At 38.6% G+C, this 20,651-nt stretch overlaps 1 protein-coding gene across 2 annotated transcripts in view; it reads left to right on the forward strand.

Moving 5' to 3' along the window:
• Positions 1 to 20,651, forward strand: part of GRIK1 (glutamate ionotropic receptor kainate type subunit 1) — a 171,198-nt gene that overhangs the window by 125,567 nt on the left and 24,980 nt on the right. Inside the window, exons 8-12 of one of the 2 annotated variants that reach the window (XM_086462335.1) lie at positions 8,818 to 8,925; positions 10,020 to 10,064; positions 13,083 to 13,196; positions 14,404 to 14,607; positions 15,227 to 15,450. In XM_086462335.1, coding sequence (XP_086318461.1) covers positions 8,818 to 8,925; positions 10,020 to 10,064; positions 13,083 to 13,196; positions 14,404 to 14,607; positions 15,227 to 15,450 — 695 coding nt within the window. The remainder of the gene's footprint in view (positions 1 to 8,817; positions 8,926 to 10,019; positions 10,065 to 13,082; positions 13,197 to 14,403; positions 14,608 to 15,226; positions 15,451 to 20,651) is intronic. The other variant, XM_086462343.1, reaches the window with a different exon arrangement.

Consider the following 20,651-nt stretch of genomic DNA (forward strand, 5'->3'; position numbering starts at 1 on the left):
ATTTAATTTATGGAATTATCTGTGCATAGATTGCAAAATAATGGTCCTAGAATTTGCATACTAAGAATAAATACATATTGAATTAATAAAAAAATCTATCTGCAAGGTTCTAATATTGTGATATCTAAAATCAAAATGAGAAATCTGACAAAAAATTATATATGATTTTTTCTTTCATTCTGTTTTTATTGGATTCTGTAATTATTCTTAAATATTACTTGGAAAGTATATTTGTTTTTTAAAAATGAGCAAGAATTACTATAGAGTGATTTTATCTGAATATATAGAGGATATTTTGAAATTCGCTACGCAAAACCTTTTTTCAGAACATATTTTATATGTCCTGGCCTACCAAAAAGTGCTCGTCATTTGCTCCACACTGCTATTTTGATTTAAGTGTAAGTGCATGGCCTAAACTGGATGATGCTTATTTCTGTTGGAAAAGCTCCCAGGAGCCATTCGCTGTGCTCCAAAGAGCTTACAAGCTAACTGTTAAATGCAGTTGATTTAGGTTTTGGAGCAGTGTACTCTCGTTGAAACATTCTGTTCCTCAACCACACAACCTCCTACTCACTCATTCACAGATTTGCCAGCAGTTGGGTCCCATTATCGCAGGTGGCAATGACACAGTGCTTTGCACCACATGAAGCCCCCACAGGCTCCTTGTCATCCCTGTTGTTCAATGGGTTGATGTCACTGCAATAGGACAACAGCTCAGTTGGGAAGGACATTTCCCACTCAAGATGATGGGTGGGAATGCCAGAGCTTTGGCTTTTGCTCCTGGCTCTGCCACGGACTCTGTGCAACCATGACCAAATCACTTCAGGACAGCTCCAAAACCTGTGCTGTGTTTACCTGATAAGGCAAAACTGGTCACTGTTGGTAGGCACTTCCAGTGTGCTGACATGATCAGGCTGTTCACCATCCATGCTTGTAGCTACCGCATCACTCTAAAACAAAAGCAGCAGGACCTAAATTCTGGTTGAAGAAGTCCTGTAGCTGGAAATGCTGTGAGTCCCTTCTGTAAAAGATGGATGATGGCTTTTGTCTGTTTAGTGTATTCAGTCTGTTAGCTGTGTGGAACAGGGTATCTCTACATATTCTCTCACATATACAGGCGGTATCTGTTACAATGGGATCCCACAGTAGTGTAAAGTTATGGTTTCCAAGTTCATAGGCAACAGTCATACCACCCAGACACTTCAGTGACAGTCATGTTTGTGTATGGTAAGATAGACTCTGCTCTTAATAGGAAGAGTAACTGGCAAAGTTTGTCCTTTCCTTCCAGTTCTTCACACCCACTCCCTCATCTCTGGTATTGGTATAAAGCAATCCAGTAGGTGTAAGCTTTAAAGAAACTCAAAGGCTTTTCAAACATATGCTCTGAAATGAATCCACCTAAGCTGTCATCCTCAAGTATTCAGGGTTCATTTGTCAAATTTGTCTCACCAAAAACCTTTCCTATGACTACCCCTGAATGTCATTAAGCTCAACCACTGCTCTGGAAATGAGTGCTCTTGAGCATCTCACAGAATAGCCTGTGACTTTTCTCAGAAATCCCCCTTCTCTATTTACTCACCATTTCTTTCTCTCTTTCTGTTGTTTCAAGGCAGGGGTGTGCTCAGTTTTACAACAGCTGCCTAAGCCCCTTCCTAAGAACACGCCTCCCCTACACCTCCTCATTGCCATTACAGTGCTGCTTAGTAAAAGCCCAGGACTGTTCCAGTCCTGGACCTCTTCCGAGTAGAGATACTATAAAGCATCATGATTTTCAGTGGGGTACATAAAACTCCGCTGTAATAGTGAATACTGAAATTCTTTTTGTTACGTCTGTTATGCTAGATTTGAACCAGGATAATGGAAAAGTCATACACTAACTCACTATATTCCATAATCCTTGAGGATTTCTTTTAATAAGAGGATTAATTGTAAGAGCTGATAAGTTGATGTGTGGCTCAGAGCACATTATGATTTCCACTGTAACTAGAAGCAATATCACTATCACTTAAATCTATCAACTGCCTCTGCAATTCTAATAAAGCAGGAGTTTTCTCTTCCAAAAGGAAAGAAAACCAAAGGAAAATTAAAGTGAACTTTTCCTTGGTCATTACCATTTTGGTTAGTATATAGTGGTATTGTTATTTACAATATTGGAGGATTTTTTTTTGTAGAAAAGTGATCTGTGGTACTCTGAGCATGTGGCCACAGTAAGTTTAGGTACGTCTATGTTTTATAATTTTTTCAGATCTCTGATTTTGTGGTCAAGAAGCAAATTTTGGAGTGGGAAAAAAAAAAAAAAAACAAAACACGAGAAAAGGAACTCACTGTCTTGTCCCTTACCAACAAGCAACACAATCGATGTCCTCTGTATATGTGCACTAATCATTGTTAATAATTCTATAACCGTCAGAGTTCTGCTCTGTTAATAAGTCTAAGATGCAATGAATGTCTGCATTTGATTTAGATGTCAGTTAGCACCACAGCCCTCATCAGAAATTTTGGATTATCACTTTAAAACTAAAGTAGATGTCCACCTTCTTTATAAACAGGTAATGCTGACTAAGCAGAACAGGTCTGTCACTCTGGTACACCTGATATGCCATTTGAGATCCCCATATGTACATATCTGCCAGCTTTTCTTAAAGGCTGAAGGATGCCATATCTGAAGCAGCACAGAGACACTAGCACTTGCGGAGGTTGCTTTGCTATTGTTTACTCTAGGTTGCTAATGTTTAGTTGAAGTAAAATGTTCTAGTGAGATGATGGCTAAAGGAAATTATGATGTAAAGTCTCTGAGATAAAAATGGTTTCCTTTCAAGTTGCTCTGGTAGACCAGCACAGAAGCAGAATTAATTTCCTAATCTCAGTCCAAACACATAATGCATTCATTTTAGGGGATATAAGGGTCCAAACAGACTATGATGTTAGCATATGTCTGTGACTGTGCAGTAGCAAATCAGCAAACATAATTAAAGGAGTTGAATACTTCTGAATGCTTCCTGAATTCCAGGTCAGATGATTGCCAAAAATTTTTTTCTATTGCTTTTTCGTCATTAAAAAAATAAAGAAAAATGACAGCACGATGGTGGTGTAAGTTACTACCTTTTACTTCACAACTGTGTTTAATTAGAAATGTACATTAAATCAATAATTGATATTCAGTTTTGCCTAGTAACTTCTGACAATAAATAAACGGATTATAACACCAAGAATTAAAAATACAAATATACTTGATGTATGTATCCATCATAAAAAAAAATAATTAAAAAAAAAAAATCATTCCAATTGCTTGCCTTTGTAGGTTACCTTTAACATGCTCTGGAAAGCAATCTACCAAAGGTCAAGATAATGCCATTGACAAAACTGAGTAGACAGGAAAATAGCCTTATCTTTGTTTAGACTTCACTCTAGCTTCTGAATATACTTCTCCCATACTGAAGAGTCTGGCTAACAGATTTCTGTTTCAAGCTCACATTAAATCTGTAGGAAAACTCTGCTGATTGCATGCCTTTAGGATAAGGTTTCAAAATATTCAAATTACACATAAACAGCAAGAGAAAGGGGGAAAAAAAAAAAAAAAGAGAGAAATAAAAAAATACGGAGACTATTTTACAGAAAAAATAACTAAATATGGCCTCTTGTCCACTTTGGGGATTTCTCTAGTCAATTGCAGTAGAGGTTCTTTTGTGTGCCCAGGTACATTTGTAAAGGTTTTGAATAAAGACTGCCATTTAGCATTGCAGTTATATCCAAGAATAGTCTTCACATAAGATGTTGTTTATCATCTATTTACAATACTTTCATATTAAACAATAATTCAGGCTTGAGTGGCAGAGGCAAAATGTCTGAATATTTTGCACAAAGTCAGCCTTGAACCTGGTATTGTGCAGGATTTTGGAGCTGAACAACAGAATAGTTCGTTTTCTGCCACATTACTGTGCTAAAATAGCTTTTCTTCTTGGCTTTTCACTCAGTGAAAGTTTTGTCAACTCCTTTTGTCTATATATCTTAAAAATTCATTAAGAGTTAAGACAGTTTCTCCTTATACCTTTTAAAGTAGATTCAATATGTACACGTATTCTGTAAGTGATATAGTCACAGCTTTATTTGCATTTGGGGGTGCATATTTGTGTCTCAGATAGATGTTTTCTTCTAATGTTAGCTCTGGATCTATGTTCAAAATGGGGGGGTCTTATTTTTTGAACAGTGGGAAAGATAAAATGTTAAAACTTGAGTTTGAAACTTGATTAATTACTAGTGGAGGTCTGAGGAACAGATTCAGAAAAACTGGGGTTTTTCACAGGTTATGGGAATAAGTGGAACATCAACAGAAAAGCGGAAATGTCTGCACGTTACAAAACATCATTAAACATAATAGTTTAAAAAGTCAAAATAAGATTATGCCTTTGCATTTTTTGTATTGCCAGGGCACTTTGAACAGTATATAAAAAGGATCTTGAAAAACTTAGTTTTCTAATCTGAAACACAACTATCTAGTATCTGTCACTGCAACTGTGGACTCAGAAAGAGAAAAAATGCCGTAGGCAGATAAAAGGTTAACCAAAAGATTTGGATAAATGTATATTGAGTAAGAAAAACCAAATACATAATAAAAACACAATCAATTTGTCTGAGAAAGATTGACACTTTTGTGTGAAGTAGTGCAATACAGTATCTACAAATTGGCTATATCCCATTGAGGATGTATCATAAAGTTGAATATTTACTCAGTCAATGCACTGTATACGCTGTGCATTATGATTTCTTTATCTAGTTATATCTTGCTAATACAAATCTGGAAATATAAGTGAGGTCTGATAGAGGGAAAAGAAACAGAATACAAAATGTACCTGTTGTTTCACCTTGGTAAGTCTGGTAGCAGCTGAACTAATTGATTCTTTGATTGAACTGTTGATTTGCTTTGGCTGAAACTAAGGCTGCTATAGTAATTGATTCAAGATGATGAAGTGGAAATTGATATCAGGGCTGTATGACAGTGGTGTGACTTGATAGCAAGCTTCTTGAGGATTTGCTCTTAGAAGCTGAGTCAGCTTCGTTTTCCAGTTGTTACGATTTTCCATCAATGTTATTTATATGGAAACCAATATTCTGATTTGAATATTTAACCCCAGTTTTCAGTTTGTAGCTTACCTGAAGTATTAATTTTTTTAAGCAGTAAATATAGAAAGTCTCACAGTTTTAATGAGGTTGCTTTGGATGTTTTTGCCATGTCAGTCACCTTCAGAGATGACTGAAGACTTATCTGCTGGTCCTGTATGGTTTGTTTCTCAACTACCAGTTGAAACCAACATATTGGGTTAATTCCCTATTTTGTTTAGTACACAGGAGAAAGTCATCAAACGTTTACAATTTAGAAATAAGAATAATAATTATCTGATAAATTATGGTATTGAAAAATGTGAGACCTTATTTTGAACCTCAGGTGAACACTGCGTTGCCCTACTGCTGCCAACCAAAATCATGAAAGAACAGCATTTCCTCACAGTTCTGTTGTCAGAGGCAGCCTGCAACCTTGAATAAATGAGATCTAAGAAAAGGAAGTTACAAACAGAAGCCCCTGAAAATCACATTTTTTAATTAAGCTGCAAGCTCTGCTCAAAATTATACAAACAAAATAAAAAATACATCCTCTCCCTAAGAGTTTCAAACTATGCCCTTAGTTTCTCTCATATTAAAGCAAGGACAGAGTGCAAAAAAGCAATTTCTTTTGATGAATTACATGATTAGGTTCCGATTCAACTTTTATTATATCCTGTAACATTTAACATGAGTGTCACTAAAAACATTAAAATTGCTATAAATCTTGCATATAAAAGCATGAAATCTCATTGCTGTGTTAAACAGTCATGCGGTTTCTGACTATTCAGAAAGTTCTGCTTCATTTCCGTTCGTTAATTGCATTTGAGAACTGTGTAACTGCTACCTATTCTGTTTGCCTGAACATAGCACCTAATTGACACTCTCATCCTTGATTTACCTGACAGGCGTCTAGAAGTGGTGGTATATAGCTATGATTTTGGAGCAATGACAAATTTCACTGTCTTTTCATGCAGCGGGCAGTTGTGCTTTAGGAGTCAAATCATATTAAAAGCTTGGAAGTTTTATCACAGACATCAGAAAGCCTGAGATGGACTGTAGGCTCCTAGCTCATCCCTCTCTTTTATTCTTAAGGAAAATTTTAATTTCTGATCAGGAAAGAAACATCACCTGTCCATCTAGATGTGCTGCACAGACAGCAGCACAACTCTCTTGAAGTCTGAAATAAAATTATGCTCACTGGACTCAAACCCAAATGTTTTATTTTTATTTAGTATAAATAAAATAAAAATCAGAAATTAAATTTAGAAATCAAATAGTATTTGAAGCATTTGCCTCACAATTAGGGCCTGAAAAACCTCTTCAACATTAAAGTTTAACTCTTCTGAGAAACACTCCCTCAATCCTGTTTATAATTTAAGTCCCATTTAGGGTCATTATTTGATAGTCTAAGTGGGATTTAAATTAGACAAAGGCTACCTTGAAATTTAAGCATACACCTATGCGGCTTGTAACATTCTTTCCTTCCATTTTTTTTTTTTAGTGTGGGGGTGGAAGCACCAACGCCTATTTTCAAAAGTATAACTAGCATTTAACTCTGTAAATCCTTTTTACAAGAATGGACATGTAGGCTCCTGTACCATTTCCAAAAATAAAATGTTGGTTCCTTCATTCAAGATCATATCACGTTAGCAGAGAAGCTGAGCATCTGATATGTAATCAATAAAAGTGAGCATTTCACAGGAGCAAATTGCCCTCTGAGGAGGAATTGATCTCTAAAGATTGTATGTATTTAAAAAAATATTTCATCTTTATGAATAAGAGATGGGGGTCATGTCAGAGTAATAAAAATACTGGAAAAGAGATATTATATAACGGAATGCATTCATATGTGTCCCCTCCTGCTACCTTAACTATATCAGCATACAAACCCACAAGCATTTCACTGTTTACAGCTGAGATTTTCATATATTCCAGCATCATTTAGATGGAAAGTCTCATAGCAAGTTTGTTGCGTTTGTGCTTTTCCATTTTTATTTTACCTAAGCGTGCTTCAAGATCCTGCTATATTTCCACAAAATTCTAGATGCACCAGATTTGTCTGGGACACGTGGTGATAACACCCAAACATCTGAGATTAAATCCTGCAGATTCAGAGCTAGAATTTAGATTTAACAGGAAGAGGAGACACCATGCTGTACATCTGCTGATTTTTAACACAGGTTTCCTTGTGTCGTCTGTCTACAACAAATTAAATGAAGCCAATAATGATGCACAGTAAAAAAGCTTGTAATTTAAGAATTATATGGCTGACATACATGAAGAAACTATGCAATCATTTATCATCAGTCTTTCTTGTACCTTTGAAGAATTTCCCAAAAATATGTTCTAAAAATCATCTGCAGTTTTAAATCCATAAAGTACTTTTATAGATAAGCTTCAGCCTTGGGACAAAATGGGGGCTAGATAAGAGACAGATAGATCTCATTTAAAAGAAAGCAAGCTTGCTGGGAAGCTTACAATATACAGAAAACTTAAATTGCAGAGAAAGTTTGTTCTGCATTGAGGAAGCATTCCCCAACACAAAGAATCATCATGGTTATACAGACTGATGCACAAAGGCCACAACTTTAACTTACTCCTGATGCTAATGTTTAAAACAAGGAAAATGTTATCTCACAATTATAATAGAGCAGTAAAATGCTGCCTGGACCAAAACTGATCATGTGCAACTCGTATGCTGTACTTCAAGCACATATGTAAAACTTGCGTGTACATTACACTACAAAGTTTTTATTAGGACTCTGTGACTGGGTGAATTTTTCCTGAAAGCCTGCTTTTAGAGCCACCATCTTCATGCCATCAACATCTGTGAGCACAGGCAATGGCAGTGCACTTACTAGGAATGATACACCTCATTTGCTTACTTGGGAACTTGTATCTTCTTCCTTGGAGGTTTAAACTGAGTAGGGAAACAATTCGGCAAAGTCCAGGATGTTAGAAGTCCAACACTGGTGGGGGATATTTAACCACAACCTGTCCAAGAAACCAAGCAAGAATGACAAAAGCCCTTTTTTTGTTTATCTCTTCCTGGAAAAATCAGGTTTTCTGGGCCCTGAGGAGCAGAGGCAGTATCTATCACACGAGACTAGGAAATGCACAACTGAAGTGTTGAGAAAGCTTTGGTCGTTTGGGATGGTTAGCTACCTTCCTTCATTAAGGACCTTCTGGGGACTCCCATTCAGCACTGATTGCCATCTGCTACCCTTTCGTTGTGGAGAACTTAAAAGGTCCTGGAACGGGTTAAAGAGGATCAGTCCAGCAGGGCTGGTGGATTTAGGCTGTTGTACTCCAAGGTTCAGACCCAAAGCTTGGACAAAGCAGACTCCTTTTTAAATTTCTTAGTGAATTCTTATGCAGTCCAAAACTTCCCTGTCTTTGGGCATGTGTAATATGTATTTTATTCTCTCTCTCTCTTCAATATATCTTTTTTTATACAATACTAGACATATGCAAATCAATATATATAAACTGTCATAAACTTATGCCTAATTGTAAAATACAAAACATATTAAAAAGAAACTAAACAACAAAAAAGTTGAAGAAAGTGTTTTTTATCAAAGTGACAAAACCAGATATGTTTAAAAAATATTTCAAAGTGATTCAACACTACTGTTAATTTAAAATGCAATATTTGTTATGGCTTTGGAGTAGTTCCTACTAATCATTATAGGGAAGAGTGTTCTTGTGTTCACACAGGCACGGTGGGATGGCCTGACAGGGCGCATAACCTTCAACAAAACGGATGGCTTACGGAAGGATTTTGATTTGGACATTATTAGCCTCAAGGAGGAAGGAACAGAAAAGGTAACCAGATCCTTTGTAAAATAGTGACAAAAAGCTAATTTGACAGGGGTGTAGGAAAGTCCATTCTCCTCAGCTTTAATCTTCTGTGCTTGGGTAAAAAACTATATTAAGATTTTTTAAGTCAACATTAAAACAGAGCTACTAAGATTGTTCTTAGTAGCCTAAGATTTCCTTCCAGTACTTCAAGGGGACCTACAGGAAAGGTGGGGAGGGACTCTTTATTAGGGAGAGTAGTGATAGGACAAGGGGTAACAGTTTCAAACTAAGGAGGGGAGATTTAGATTAGATATTAGGAAGAAGTTCTTTCCTGTGAGGGTGGTGAGACACTGGAAGAAGTTGCCCAGAGAAGCGGTGACTGCCCCCTCCCTGGCAGTGTTCAAGGCTAGGTGGGTTGGGGCTTTGAGCAACCTGGTCTGGTGGGAGGTGTCCCTGCCCACGGCAGGGGGTTGGAACGAGATGATCTTTGAGGTCCCTTCCAACCCAAACCATTCTGCAGTTCTATGATTTTACAATGCATACCTTGCATTTTGAGGTGTGGGATAGGAATTTGGTACTGACAATAATTATCTGAATGGAAATAATTATTTTAAGTGCACATTATCTTTGGTTCTTGCCACTTTATCTTGATGTGGTAAATTCATACATATAGATAAAACCTAGATTTACTTTACATGTACTGATTTTAATAAATGTCACATGAGGGAAAGAAGAAAGAAGGTACTTGAGTAATAACCTTAAAAAGAGCTGAGATGTTCAACATTCTCCATGTTTTTGAGATTAGATTACTCCTTTTTCCCATGCCCTGGCCCTCAGCCAGAAAACATGGGCTCCTGACATGCACCACAGGTTTCTCCCCTGCCACCTAGGAGGTGGCTGCTGTAGATGTCCAAAATTGCCTAACACAGGTAACACCACCAGCTCATGTCAGCTGGAGACAGTGTTGCCCCTTGCTCTGTGTACACTGGCTCGACCCTGAATGATAATTGCTGATGGGTTAACTAAGATTTTAAATGTAGTTGCTCCCACACAGCTATCCAGACTGGTTCTCTTTTCATCTTTAATTAAGAACTTTGTTTATTTTTCTCTGTACCAAGGCTGCTGGCGAGGTTTCTAATCATTTATATAAAGTGTGGAAGAAGGTTTGTACACAGACAGGTGATGCAAAAAACCTTTGGGCTGGGTCTTCAGGCTCATCCTTTGGGTTTTGGTAGTGACACTCATATTGCAGTTTAGAGACAACAGTCTGTCCGAGAGTATGAATTTTTCCGGTAGAATAAATTACATCCCAACTTGAGACACTTTAATTCCAAATAGCAAAAAGATCTTGGCAGGATTCAGCTGTTCCACCAAAATCTTTTTTTTCTAATTAAAAAATTTACTTTTTTCATTAAAAGCTGCTCTTTTCCCCTCTTTGAGTAGAAGCTTCTGGCTGCAGCAAAACCAATCCTTTTCTCAGCTGTTATCCTTCCTGATTCACCTAAGATTCACTGTGAGTGGTAAATTTATGCAATTTCTAATGTATATTAGCATCAGCAGCAAAGACTCTTTTAATGTGCAGGGTTGGAGGGTTTTTTGCCTCCCACAAAATGCATACTGTGCAGGCAATATTTGAGCATTGTTGTCTCAAAATTTTGATGAGTATGTTATTAGTTCCTTACAGAAAATAATATAGATGATTAAGTGGGTGCTGTCATTCACTAATATATAGAAATTGGAACTAAGATTGTTTATAAAAAAATCTAAATTACTGCAGGAATCTCATCCCTCTTTTACCGTGAGGTGCCTCTACCTAGTGGGAAACGCACTGAAGTGGTAATCATAGACCAGCTCCATGTGCTGCTCCCCACTGGAGGTACAACCCACGATTGCCATTCTGTAAAGAGAAGATAACAACTGCATTCACCACATTTAAAGTGTTCTGTAATCACAAGATAAACATATTTTATAGCACTTAAAATTATATTTTATACATATTTCACACAGAGCTTATTATTTCCCACCCCTCCCACATACAGAGTTGAAAAAGTTTTTGGTTTTGTGTTGTTTTGGGAGGGATTTTAATGCTACAGAGAAGACCAATGTAAAGCATCCTATAGCACTCTTTCCATGTTCTTATAAAGCACATACTTAATAACCTTGTTTTAATCTTCAGTGAATCAGGCTAAGGCACAAAGGCCCCCATTTCCCTCATTACTGGTGAATAGATCATCCTACCTGACATGCAGAACTCTATTGAACCAATCTTACTTTTGACTCCAGGCATTTCACGTTATGTTGAATTGCTATAAACCAAATTACAATTGCTTCAGAGCACAGGCTTTCTGAGGGCATATGACACCTCTCAAACTTGTCACTAAACTGCAATAAATCCCCCAGATTCACCATAGTGATGTACTACCTTGACCTCATTCTTCCAGTGCCCCTCTGACCTCCTCCATTGCTCTAATCAAGGTTGACCTGTGGTGTCATTCTTTTTTTCAGACATAGAGTGGTCTTCTGGTGTATTTTGTATGCACTGTGACTGTGTTGCTCCATGTTCTTCATGGTTGTTCTCCTCTTCCCTTCTGCCAGTCAATAAAAGCATATTGTTAGTAACAATGAGCAGAACAGCTTTTGATTAACTTGGCCACCCAGGCTCAAATTCAGGGACACTGATTATTTACTATATTCCTGGCACAGACTATCATAATATCCAGCATTTTATTTCCTGTGTACATTTCCAGATCAGTTTCCCAACCTGATCTAGTTTTGGAAACAAAAAGAATGACTGATAAATGTTTGAAAAAATATTTTTTAAAAACGGCGTGACTTTCCCCATTAAGCATACTTTGGAAAAAAATTTTGTGAAAGGTGAAAGCAATGGCACCCAGAGACACAAACCCAAACTTTGTATGAAATGGTACAGTTATTACCCCAAATCCACACTCAGTAGGCACAAACTAATCTGCTGGGTTTGGTACAAAGGCGACGCCATCTCTGCCTCAGATAACAACCAAAGAAAAAGAGTCCAGCCTGGGTCTGAAATGACTGAGCATCTGAAGGCAGATAGAGACCTTCAGTACACAGGACAAGTCAGTGGGTTTTGTCTTAAGACTTACTTGGCAGCTTTGCTGGCAATCCCAGCAGCGAGGATCTGAAAGTGCATCCCTCCTGGGTAGAGCTGAAACACGTTGGCAGAGCAACACGGCCATGTGTAGGGCTCTGTGGATGGCTGGTGTCAGTCCCCTAAGCCATCCGTCTGGTGCTCTCCACAAATATCTAATACAAGCCAAACTGCCTGAGCCAGCTCCTTGTCTGGAGTTTTCTCACATCAGCCCTCAGCCATGCTGTGTATGTAAATCCAAAAGTGAAAAAACCTGAAGATATTTTCAGACTGCTTTTATGTTAAATAAATATTTATCTGAATAAATCAACATGGCTACAATTTCTGGCCTTACAAGGTGAAGATCCAAATCCACAGAAATCATGAAGATCTTTTCTTAAGGCTTTGGTTTGGGCATCAAATATTGGAATTTTTCACTGTCTCTGGGGCTAGAAAGGAATTTGCCTTTGGCCACTTATATTTACTGAACAAATACTGATCAGTATGTGAAATGGTATCACCTTGCTAGCTCTGTCATATATAGTAGTCAAGAAATGACAGAATAGTCTTTGCTAAACCTGATGAAGGCACACTGGAAGCAAAAGGCCAGTGCATCCATCAATCTGCTTCAACAATTTTATTCAAGCTTTTAATCTGTTGTATTGAAAGAGAGAGCTCTTGCCACATGTTTCAACTCTACCATTTACAAAATTTTTAAAAAAATCATGAAAGCAGACATTTGACATTTTTTAGCAGGAAACAAAGTCAACTTTGTTCCACTTCGTTGCAAATTCGTTAATACACCACCGTATTGACATACGTTATACTCTTACAGCTTATTCATTTCCACCTGCTTTTGAAAGGGCAATATGATCCCTGTGTTTTCTAAATCAGCCATTTGATGTTGCTGCCTTACTCAGACCTACAACCGTTCCCCTCCTCTAGCATTTTGTACTGCTGGTGTCTCTTTCTGTGGCGACTAAAGCCTGTGCACTCCCCCTAGGCAGTGAGAGTTTAGGGAAATGTTTCGCCTGGCTGTGGCTGGGCAGACGCTCACCCGCTCTCTTCCATGCAGATTGGGGTTTGGAACTCATACAGTGGCCTTAACATGACAGACAGCAACAAGGACCGATCGACCAACATAACGGATTCTTTGGCTAACCGGACACTTATTGTCACCACCATTTTGGTAAGTCTCACTGGGTGGAGGTGGCATCGTCAGCCGCGCTGTAGGCTGTAGGCATTGCTGATGATGTGTTGCAGGGCTCTCTGTGGATGACCTCACCACCTCCGCCCTGCACTCCGTGGCTGTTTTCCTCCACACCAAACGATGTTTTATTAAACTATCCTGTTTTCAAGCAATTTTTTTATTTAGACTCAGAACTGGCATACATGTTCATCTATCCACAAGATCAATTCAAAAATGCCCCACTGCCAATGAAAGACTCTCAGGAACCTCTGCCTTCAAAACTGTTTATCTTACTTCAATATTTCAGAGACGAATCCTGCATACTTTTCTTTCCAGAAGAATTAACACAAATAGTCAGCTTCATAGTCAGTGCTTAAACATCCTTCCTTTTTACTGAAAATGGGATGAAGAGGACTGAAAGAAAATAGCAAACAGTGGACAGACATATTGAGTTATGTCCTTACTATGATAAATGGCAAATATGCAATTCTGTATTCATGAGCTGTTCTGCCCTGTGCTTTCTGCCTGGCCAGTAATGCCATTTTTTTTCAATTATTCTGCCTAATTCCTCAGGAGGAGGGAAAGAGCTAAAAGGCTCCCTCTACACTCCTTTTCTATTGCCAGAGGTCTTTTCCCACATTAAACTGCAGAAACCTGTTTCCCCAGATCATCTTCCATCCAAAAGCCATTAAAAAGAAAAGCAACAAGGTACTTCACAATCTACCTATGTTGTTTTCCATTCTGTCATGTGAATACCTGCTCAACTCACAGCTATTTTGTACATTTGAAGATTTTTTTCAACAAATATTTATTTGTCACAGAATATAAAATTTTAAGTTCCCCTTAAGTTCTTTTTCTCTTATTTAGGTATCTCTCTCCTTCAATATTCCTTCCTGTCCCTTAGGGTGGGACAATGTAGAGTACAGATCTTGGGTCTGACTTTGGAACTGCTAAGAACTACTTTAATTAAAGCTCCTGGGAGCTATGAATGGTTTGTTCCACTGAAAATTAGGGCCCTTATGCTTATCACTAATTGATTCAGTAAATTTGTTAGCACACCTAAAACAGCTTTTAATGGACATGGTAAATTACTAGCTTCCACCTAATTGCAATCCGTTTATAAAATATTATCATAATTTAGAGAAACTGATATAATCTGAAACAAACCTCATTTTTATTGCTACATGTCTACTGTCTCTTTCTATAGGAAGATCCCTATGTTATGTACAAGAAGTCTGACAAGCCTTTGTATGGAAATGACAGATTCGAGGGTTATTGCCTGGACTTATTAAAGGAGCTGTCAAATATTTTAGGCTTCATCTATGAGGTCAAACTAGTTTCTGATGGTAAATATGGAGCCCAGAATGACAAAGGAGAGTGGAATGGGATGGTCAAAGAACTCATAGATCATGTAAGAAAGATCATTGAATCCTTCTCTCTTTATTCTCCTTTCACCTGCAGTATTTTACATGAAACCAGCTCAAGCGAAATGTTTGCTTTAGTTTTCATTTCTTTAGAGCCACTGGTCTGTCTTTATCACCACTCGTCAGACTAGGAAGTCACATCAGTACGTCTGAACCAACAATTTGCAGGTGTGAGGGGGAACCTCCAGCTGCAGTGGGGCAGCGAGCACTGAGCTAGCACAGGTCCTGCCCACCCCTTGGCTATAAACTCCCTTGGCTTCCAGCTCACCTCTGCCCTGTGGCAGCCTCTGATCTGTGAATGTAGTCCCTACCCAGATAATGTCTGCCCAGATGTCTGCCCCGTTGCACAGGACTGAGCTCCTGGTCCCTGGTCATACCTCTCCTACTCACACGAAAGTCACAAATGTCCCTCTGCCTGCAAAAAAGGAAAACAGAGCATCATGTACCAAATAATACCCTAGCAATGTTAAATTTTGTCTCACACCTCAGATTTATAGTCAAATTTGGTTTAGTTTTTAATACTTGGGGAGGGGGGGAAATGGAAAGAATAGCAGTGCATTTGCTGAACATGAAAAAGAATGAGTATTTTCCCATTTGTGTTTACAGAAAGCTGATCTGGCCGTTGCTCCTCTCACTATTACCTATGTAAGAGAGAAAGTAATAGATTTTTCCAAGCCCTTCATGACACTGGGAATCAGTATCTTGTACCGGAAGCCAAATGGGACAAACCCTGGTGTTTTCTCCTTTTTAAACCCTCTTTCTCCTGATATTTGGATGTATGTTCTCCTAGCCTGTCTTGGAGTCAGTTGTGTCCTCTTTGTCATTGCAAGGTAAGTCAAAGATGTAGTTTTAGATGCATCCACATTAACTACCTCTCCTCCCATAGGTGTTGCATGGGCTTTGCAAAGTAGATATAGTATAATACTGTCCTAAGGGTTTTATCCAGTCCTAAAACATAATGTTCTAGAAAATCTCTTGGTATTTTCACATCAACACTGCTATCACTTTTATATATTGCAATGTGATGAGATTTTACTTTCCTTAAGGGCTGAGCGGAGAGAAATATCCGACGAAATGTGTCAGCCTTTCTTTGTCAGTACACAACACCTCAGCAGACTACATGTTGAAAAGCAGTTTATAACACTTGCATGTAAGCATTTCTCTTTGCCACTAACAGTGCACAGAGTTAAAAGGTAAGAAAGAGGATGTGAACATATTTTTGCTGAAGGATGTTAATTAGCTCAGCTAATTTTCCCTTGAAAACACAAGGTAACGTGACCGGGAACCCAAGAGGACAATTTACAAGGTGAAGTTTACCCAAGGCTCTCTCCCAGTGCTGTCCTGAGGTGTCCCTATTCAAAACCAGCAGGAAGTAAGCGAGCCCACACTGCTTTTCCAAATGAAGCCAAAGTTCATAAAGTTCCCAAAGGCAGGTGTGCTACAAAGTTTCTGGACTAGTGGACCACAATCACTTCTCCAGAGGGCCAGCAGAGCACTCTATACTCTTATCATTAAACTTTACCTTAAAAATTCTAGACAGCTGATATAGTTTCACAAACTGGATACAAGCCTCTTATCATGGCCTCAGAGACCGTGGACCACAATCTGGGAGTCAGTTGCTTTAGGGCACTGAAGTAGAGCAAACCAAGCATGGAAGAAAATGAACTCAGAAACTTGTCAGAAGAAACTGGTCATTTGAGACAAGCTTTTTTCTATACTCCTGAATAAACCTGGACTCTGAACTGGCATAGTTATTGCCCTTTTCTTCAGATAGTGGCCTTGGAATTTCATTTCCATCTCTATTTATTTGATCTCATCCTATCTTTCATTTTTTCCTTTCTATAATTCAAACCATAAATATTTTTATTAGTGCTTCACAGAGATCCGTGTTTTGGTTCTTTTTACTGAGGATCCCTAATTAAGCCTTTCCCCACTTCTGTTATGTATTGTATATGTATTTTTCTGGTTAAGGAGAGTGCAGAGGGTGAAGCCAGTGAACATGGAACATATATTAATGCTTTTTGCTGGAATCAAGGCCCTCGAAAAGGTGAAAACTGAAATAATCATGGGCGTGATCAAAATTTTGCATATACAACAATATATTCCACATGAATAAAGTATATGAAAAATAGCCTGAGAAAACATTTATAGTATGAAATATAAGAACTGAAGTGCTGTATCGCTGGAAGTCTACGCATTCACATCACAGCAAAAATAACAGAAATGCTGCAGTTTTTATTGCAAATGATGCCATTCAACTTTAAGAAGTGAGCAATAACATATATATTCCAATGTATACCCATATATACCTCATTTAAAGGTCATAAAATCATTGTAATCTGAATCATTAATTCTGATAATATAGCACATTGTGCCTGACTCTCACTTTGGTGTAAGCAAGGTCAAATTAAGCTCTTGCTGCTTTTCCTCCAATACATTGTTTTCTGTTAGTCAAAAGACCCAGCCCTGCAAAACCTTTACTCGCATGAGCAGTTCTGCTGAGAGTGACTGGCCTTGGACATACATTTCTCCGCGGTCAACTGAACAATCCTTGTTCCAGGTGGACAACCTATGTGAATACTTTGCTTGTTTGCATGTTTCTATACGGCTACCAAAGTACAGAAATTTGTGGGAATTGCTTTTTCCTTTAAATTGCTGAGAATGTGAAGAAGGAGGAGGGAATTAGAGGAGGAGAGGTCGTGGGTTAACTTATTAGTGTTGGCCCTAGGTAAAAGAGAGAGTGTATCCATCCCTGGAAGCTATGGGACTGTATACAATTAGTCATGACTTCCCACAAGCTCTTGCAGTGGCTCACTGTACCATAAATAATAACTCTTACTGTACACAAATCATGATCTCATTCATGACTAATATTAAATCTGCTCGACTGTGACAGATTGACTTTTCTGCAGTTGTGTGCCAAGACTAAAAACATCCCACAATCCTCTCCACCTCAGAACAGGCTGAAGGGAAAACAAAGCTCGAGTTATCCTCGGTGCTTCTATTTTTTAAAATAACAGCACCAAGTTTGCAAGAATAAATAAGTATCAGGGTCCTCTGTCTGCTCACAGAGCTGCCTACACACAGATGCACAGCCAGAGCAAACCAAAGGGAAGCACATAGTGCTCAAAAACCATCAGCTGTGAAACCTGTTTGCTTTTCTTTCTTGGCTGTTAAATATCGTTCCAAATCACAGTGTAGCTTTTGGGTAAATCCATAGGTTCACCCTGTGTAACTGTGTTGTGTTTTGTTTCCAAAATCTTTCTAGCAAGCATAGTTCCAAGAGCAGCGTAACTAATGAAGCCTGATTTCCCTACAGATTTATATCTCATGGTGGATTGTGATCACCAATTGAAGTTTGTTTGTCTGTTTGTTTGCTTTCCCTGCAGCTGAAGGATTTATAGGCGATCTTTCCCATGCGGATTAACTGATATGTAACGAGTTGTGAGCTCATCCTGCAGCTTCTCTCCTAGTGGGGCTACTACTGCAATGTTTCACAACACTTGCAGGAGCATAATAACCTCTAAGGTTTCTACCTGTTTGTCAAATGTGGGTGAAATTATCTACAAGGCTTACATGTCATGAGAGGTATAGACCCACACACATTCATAACACACAGCACAAACACTGACTTGTAAGAACTTAAATATATCAAGTTTGCATATCACTCTCATAACCCACTTATTTTAGAAAAAGAGGAAAAGTACACCCTAGTCCAGCAAAAGAGTTAATATACTTTTCTGAATGTTTAATCTTTATCTGACTCAAGTGCTTTTTTTGAACTGATGCCTAAAAGCAGTGCCTAATTAGATCGCAACTACATCGGCTGAAGAAGTACACACAATTGTGTTCACAAGTTTTCTTAATTTACTCCAGATTTTATGAATTTTAATTTACTCCAAGAATCTAAGCCATTCTTACAGTCCATGTCTAGACCTGTTCATGTCTCTGAATACATCAAGATTTCTGTAAGATTTGCCAAGTGTTTCAGCAAATATTGTTTAGATTGGTTTTAAGAACCTCAGGAAGCATCCACTTTTTAACACTGCCACAGTAAATTAAATGATTAACAGTATTTTAGCATCAGTTCACGGAAGACAAATACTTGGGAATAATTTTCATAGACTGGGATAATCTTTCTGTTATTTCTTCAGACTTCTTGGCAGCTGAATAATTTCTCATTTGTCTTTGAGCCTTATGTAGCCCTGTCATTGTTATATTAATATTTAAACTCAAACACTGAAGTTTTTACCACTGTGAAGGGTTACAGACTGACAAAGCTCTTTTCCTAAGTACACTGGCAGTGAATGAACAAGCTGTTTTTTTCACGAAGTTTCCCTTTACTGCTGATGCCATATCAGCTGTGCTGTTGATGCCAATGATGGTAGAGCTAGGTAGCTGAGGTAACCATCAGTGGTGAATAATGTCACATGGAGTCTATATAAAAAGGTGCTTAGGTGACCTTGAGCATCTCATCTTTATCAGAAACCTCATCATAGCTACTGCTGAAGGCCGGAAAAGGGACAAAACCAGGGAGAAATGGCCAGGAAGACAGAAGGCCTGAGCAGTGAAATAGAGCTGAATTGTAAGCCAGCCTCTTCTTAGAGCTCAACACAGCAATAGAAACACAAGAAGAAAATCAGCTTTTGTTTCAAGGTGAAGAAGGAATGTATACCCTAGTACCATATTTAAATATATATCCAGAGCTATAAAAACCTCTCTAGTCTGGCAGAAAGAGTTTTGCTGCTAGAATTTCACTGTCATTTTCTAGCAATGGCTGTTTTACTCTTTCGGTGATGGAGACATTTGTTTCCAACCTACGGAATATGGTTATTGTCTGAAATGATGCAAGATCCCAGCCTTGGGCTTCCCAGTCAGGTCAGACCGAGTTATTTGTACATCTTCTTACTGTCCTGTGTTAACACTCTGGGACCCTGTGGGTGAATGCTCAGCATGGGACCTATTCACTTCTGTGGCGGTTGGCCACTCAGGCAACATGTATGTCCTAATTCTGGGTCTCTTGTTAAGGATGCATTTCTCCACCTGTGCATGAAAAGAGTTGGGATGAATTTCGTTGCTACACAACAGTTGTTTCCATTATTCCAGCACAAATGTGAAACATAGAACTTGGTGATTGCTTTTCTTTTAACTGGTATATGCAGAACTGTTCTATCTTGAACCTGAAAACTGCGTCTTTTGTTACAAATTTTAATGCTATCTACTAGTAACGGTAATATTGTGCAGCTAATGGCATCCTAAGCTACATACTGTTTCAATTAGTGGGTTCATTATTATCAGAGTTCATTACTTCAGCTAAGCAAGGCACTCTGCTTGCAACTGTGCATAAATTCAAAGCTTAATTATATTGTTGAAACAGTAATTAAAATGTATTGGCATGATATTGTCAATTAAAGCTATATTCATAAACTTCATAAGAAAGTACGCAGCAAGCCACACAGCAGTGGGAAGCAACAGCAGGCAAGGTACCCTGGGGAGAAATGGTCCTTAATGTAGCTCTGCCAAGTGTAGTGCAGAGAGGAAGAGGCACGGTTCACATTGCAGGACGGTGCGTGGGGAATAGAGCAGAATTCTTCTGTTAAAGGCAATCCTTTGTGTAACTCTCTCCCAGCAATGCTGACAACATAGCCCTATGGCTTTCGGGAACTGCAGTTACTCCTGAATGCCTTCAAATGACTGGCAGACTTTTTTTCTGCTGCCGTGACAGCCTTTCGCAGGGAGAGCATGTTCAGCATCCAGCATCTCAACTATAGAAGCCAATAATTGTTGTTGCCTTTAGGGGGCTGCTACTGCTTCATGATTTTCTGAATGCTTTACCAAGGAGCAGCTATGCGGCTTCCAGTTGTCCCCCTGTCCCTGCAAATGTCTGTCTGCCTGTCAGCAGTGCGGGCAGGGAAGCCACGGGGTGTTGCAGTAGCCTCACCCTTGAGGACTATAACCTGGGAGTGGGAAGAGTGAGGGAGTAGCCCCGTGCTTGATCTGGGACTGAAAAATGGCTTCTGGCATTGCAGCA

The sequence above is a fragment of the Leptosomus discolor genome, chromosome 1, assembly GCF_034619465.1.
Source record: "Leptosomus discolor isolate bLepDis1 chromosome 1, bLepDis1.hap2, whole genome shotgun sequence".
Lineage (NCBI taxonomy): Eukaryota > Metazoa > Chordata > Aves > Leptosomiformes > Leptosomidae > Leptosomus > Leptosomus discolor.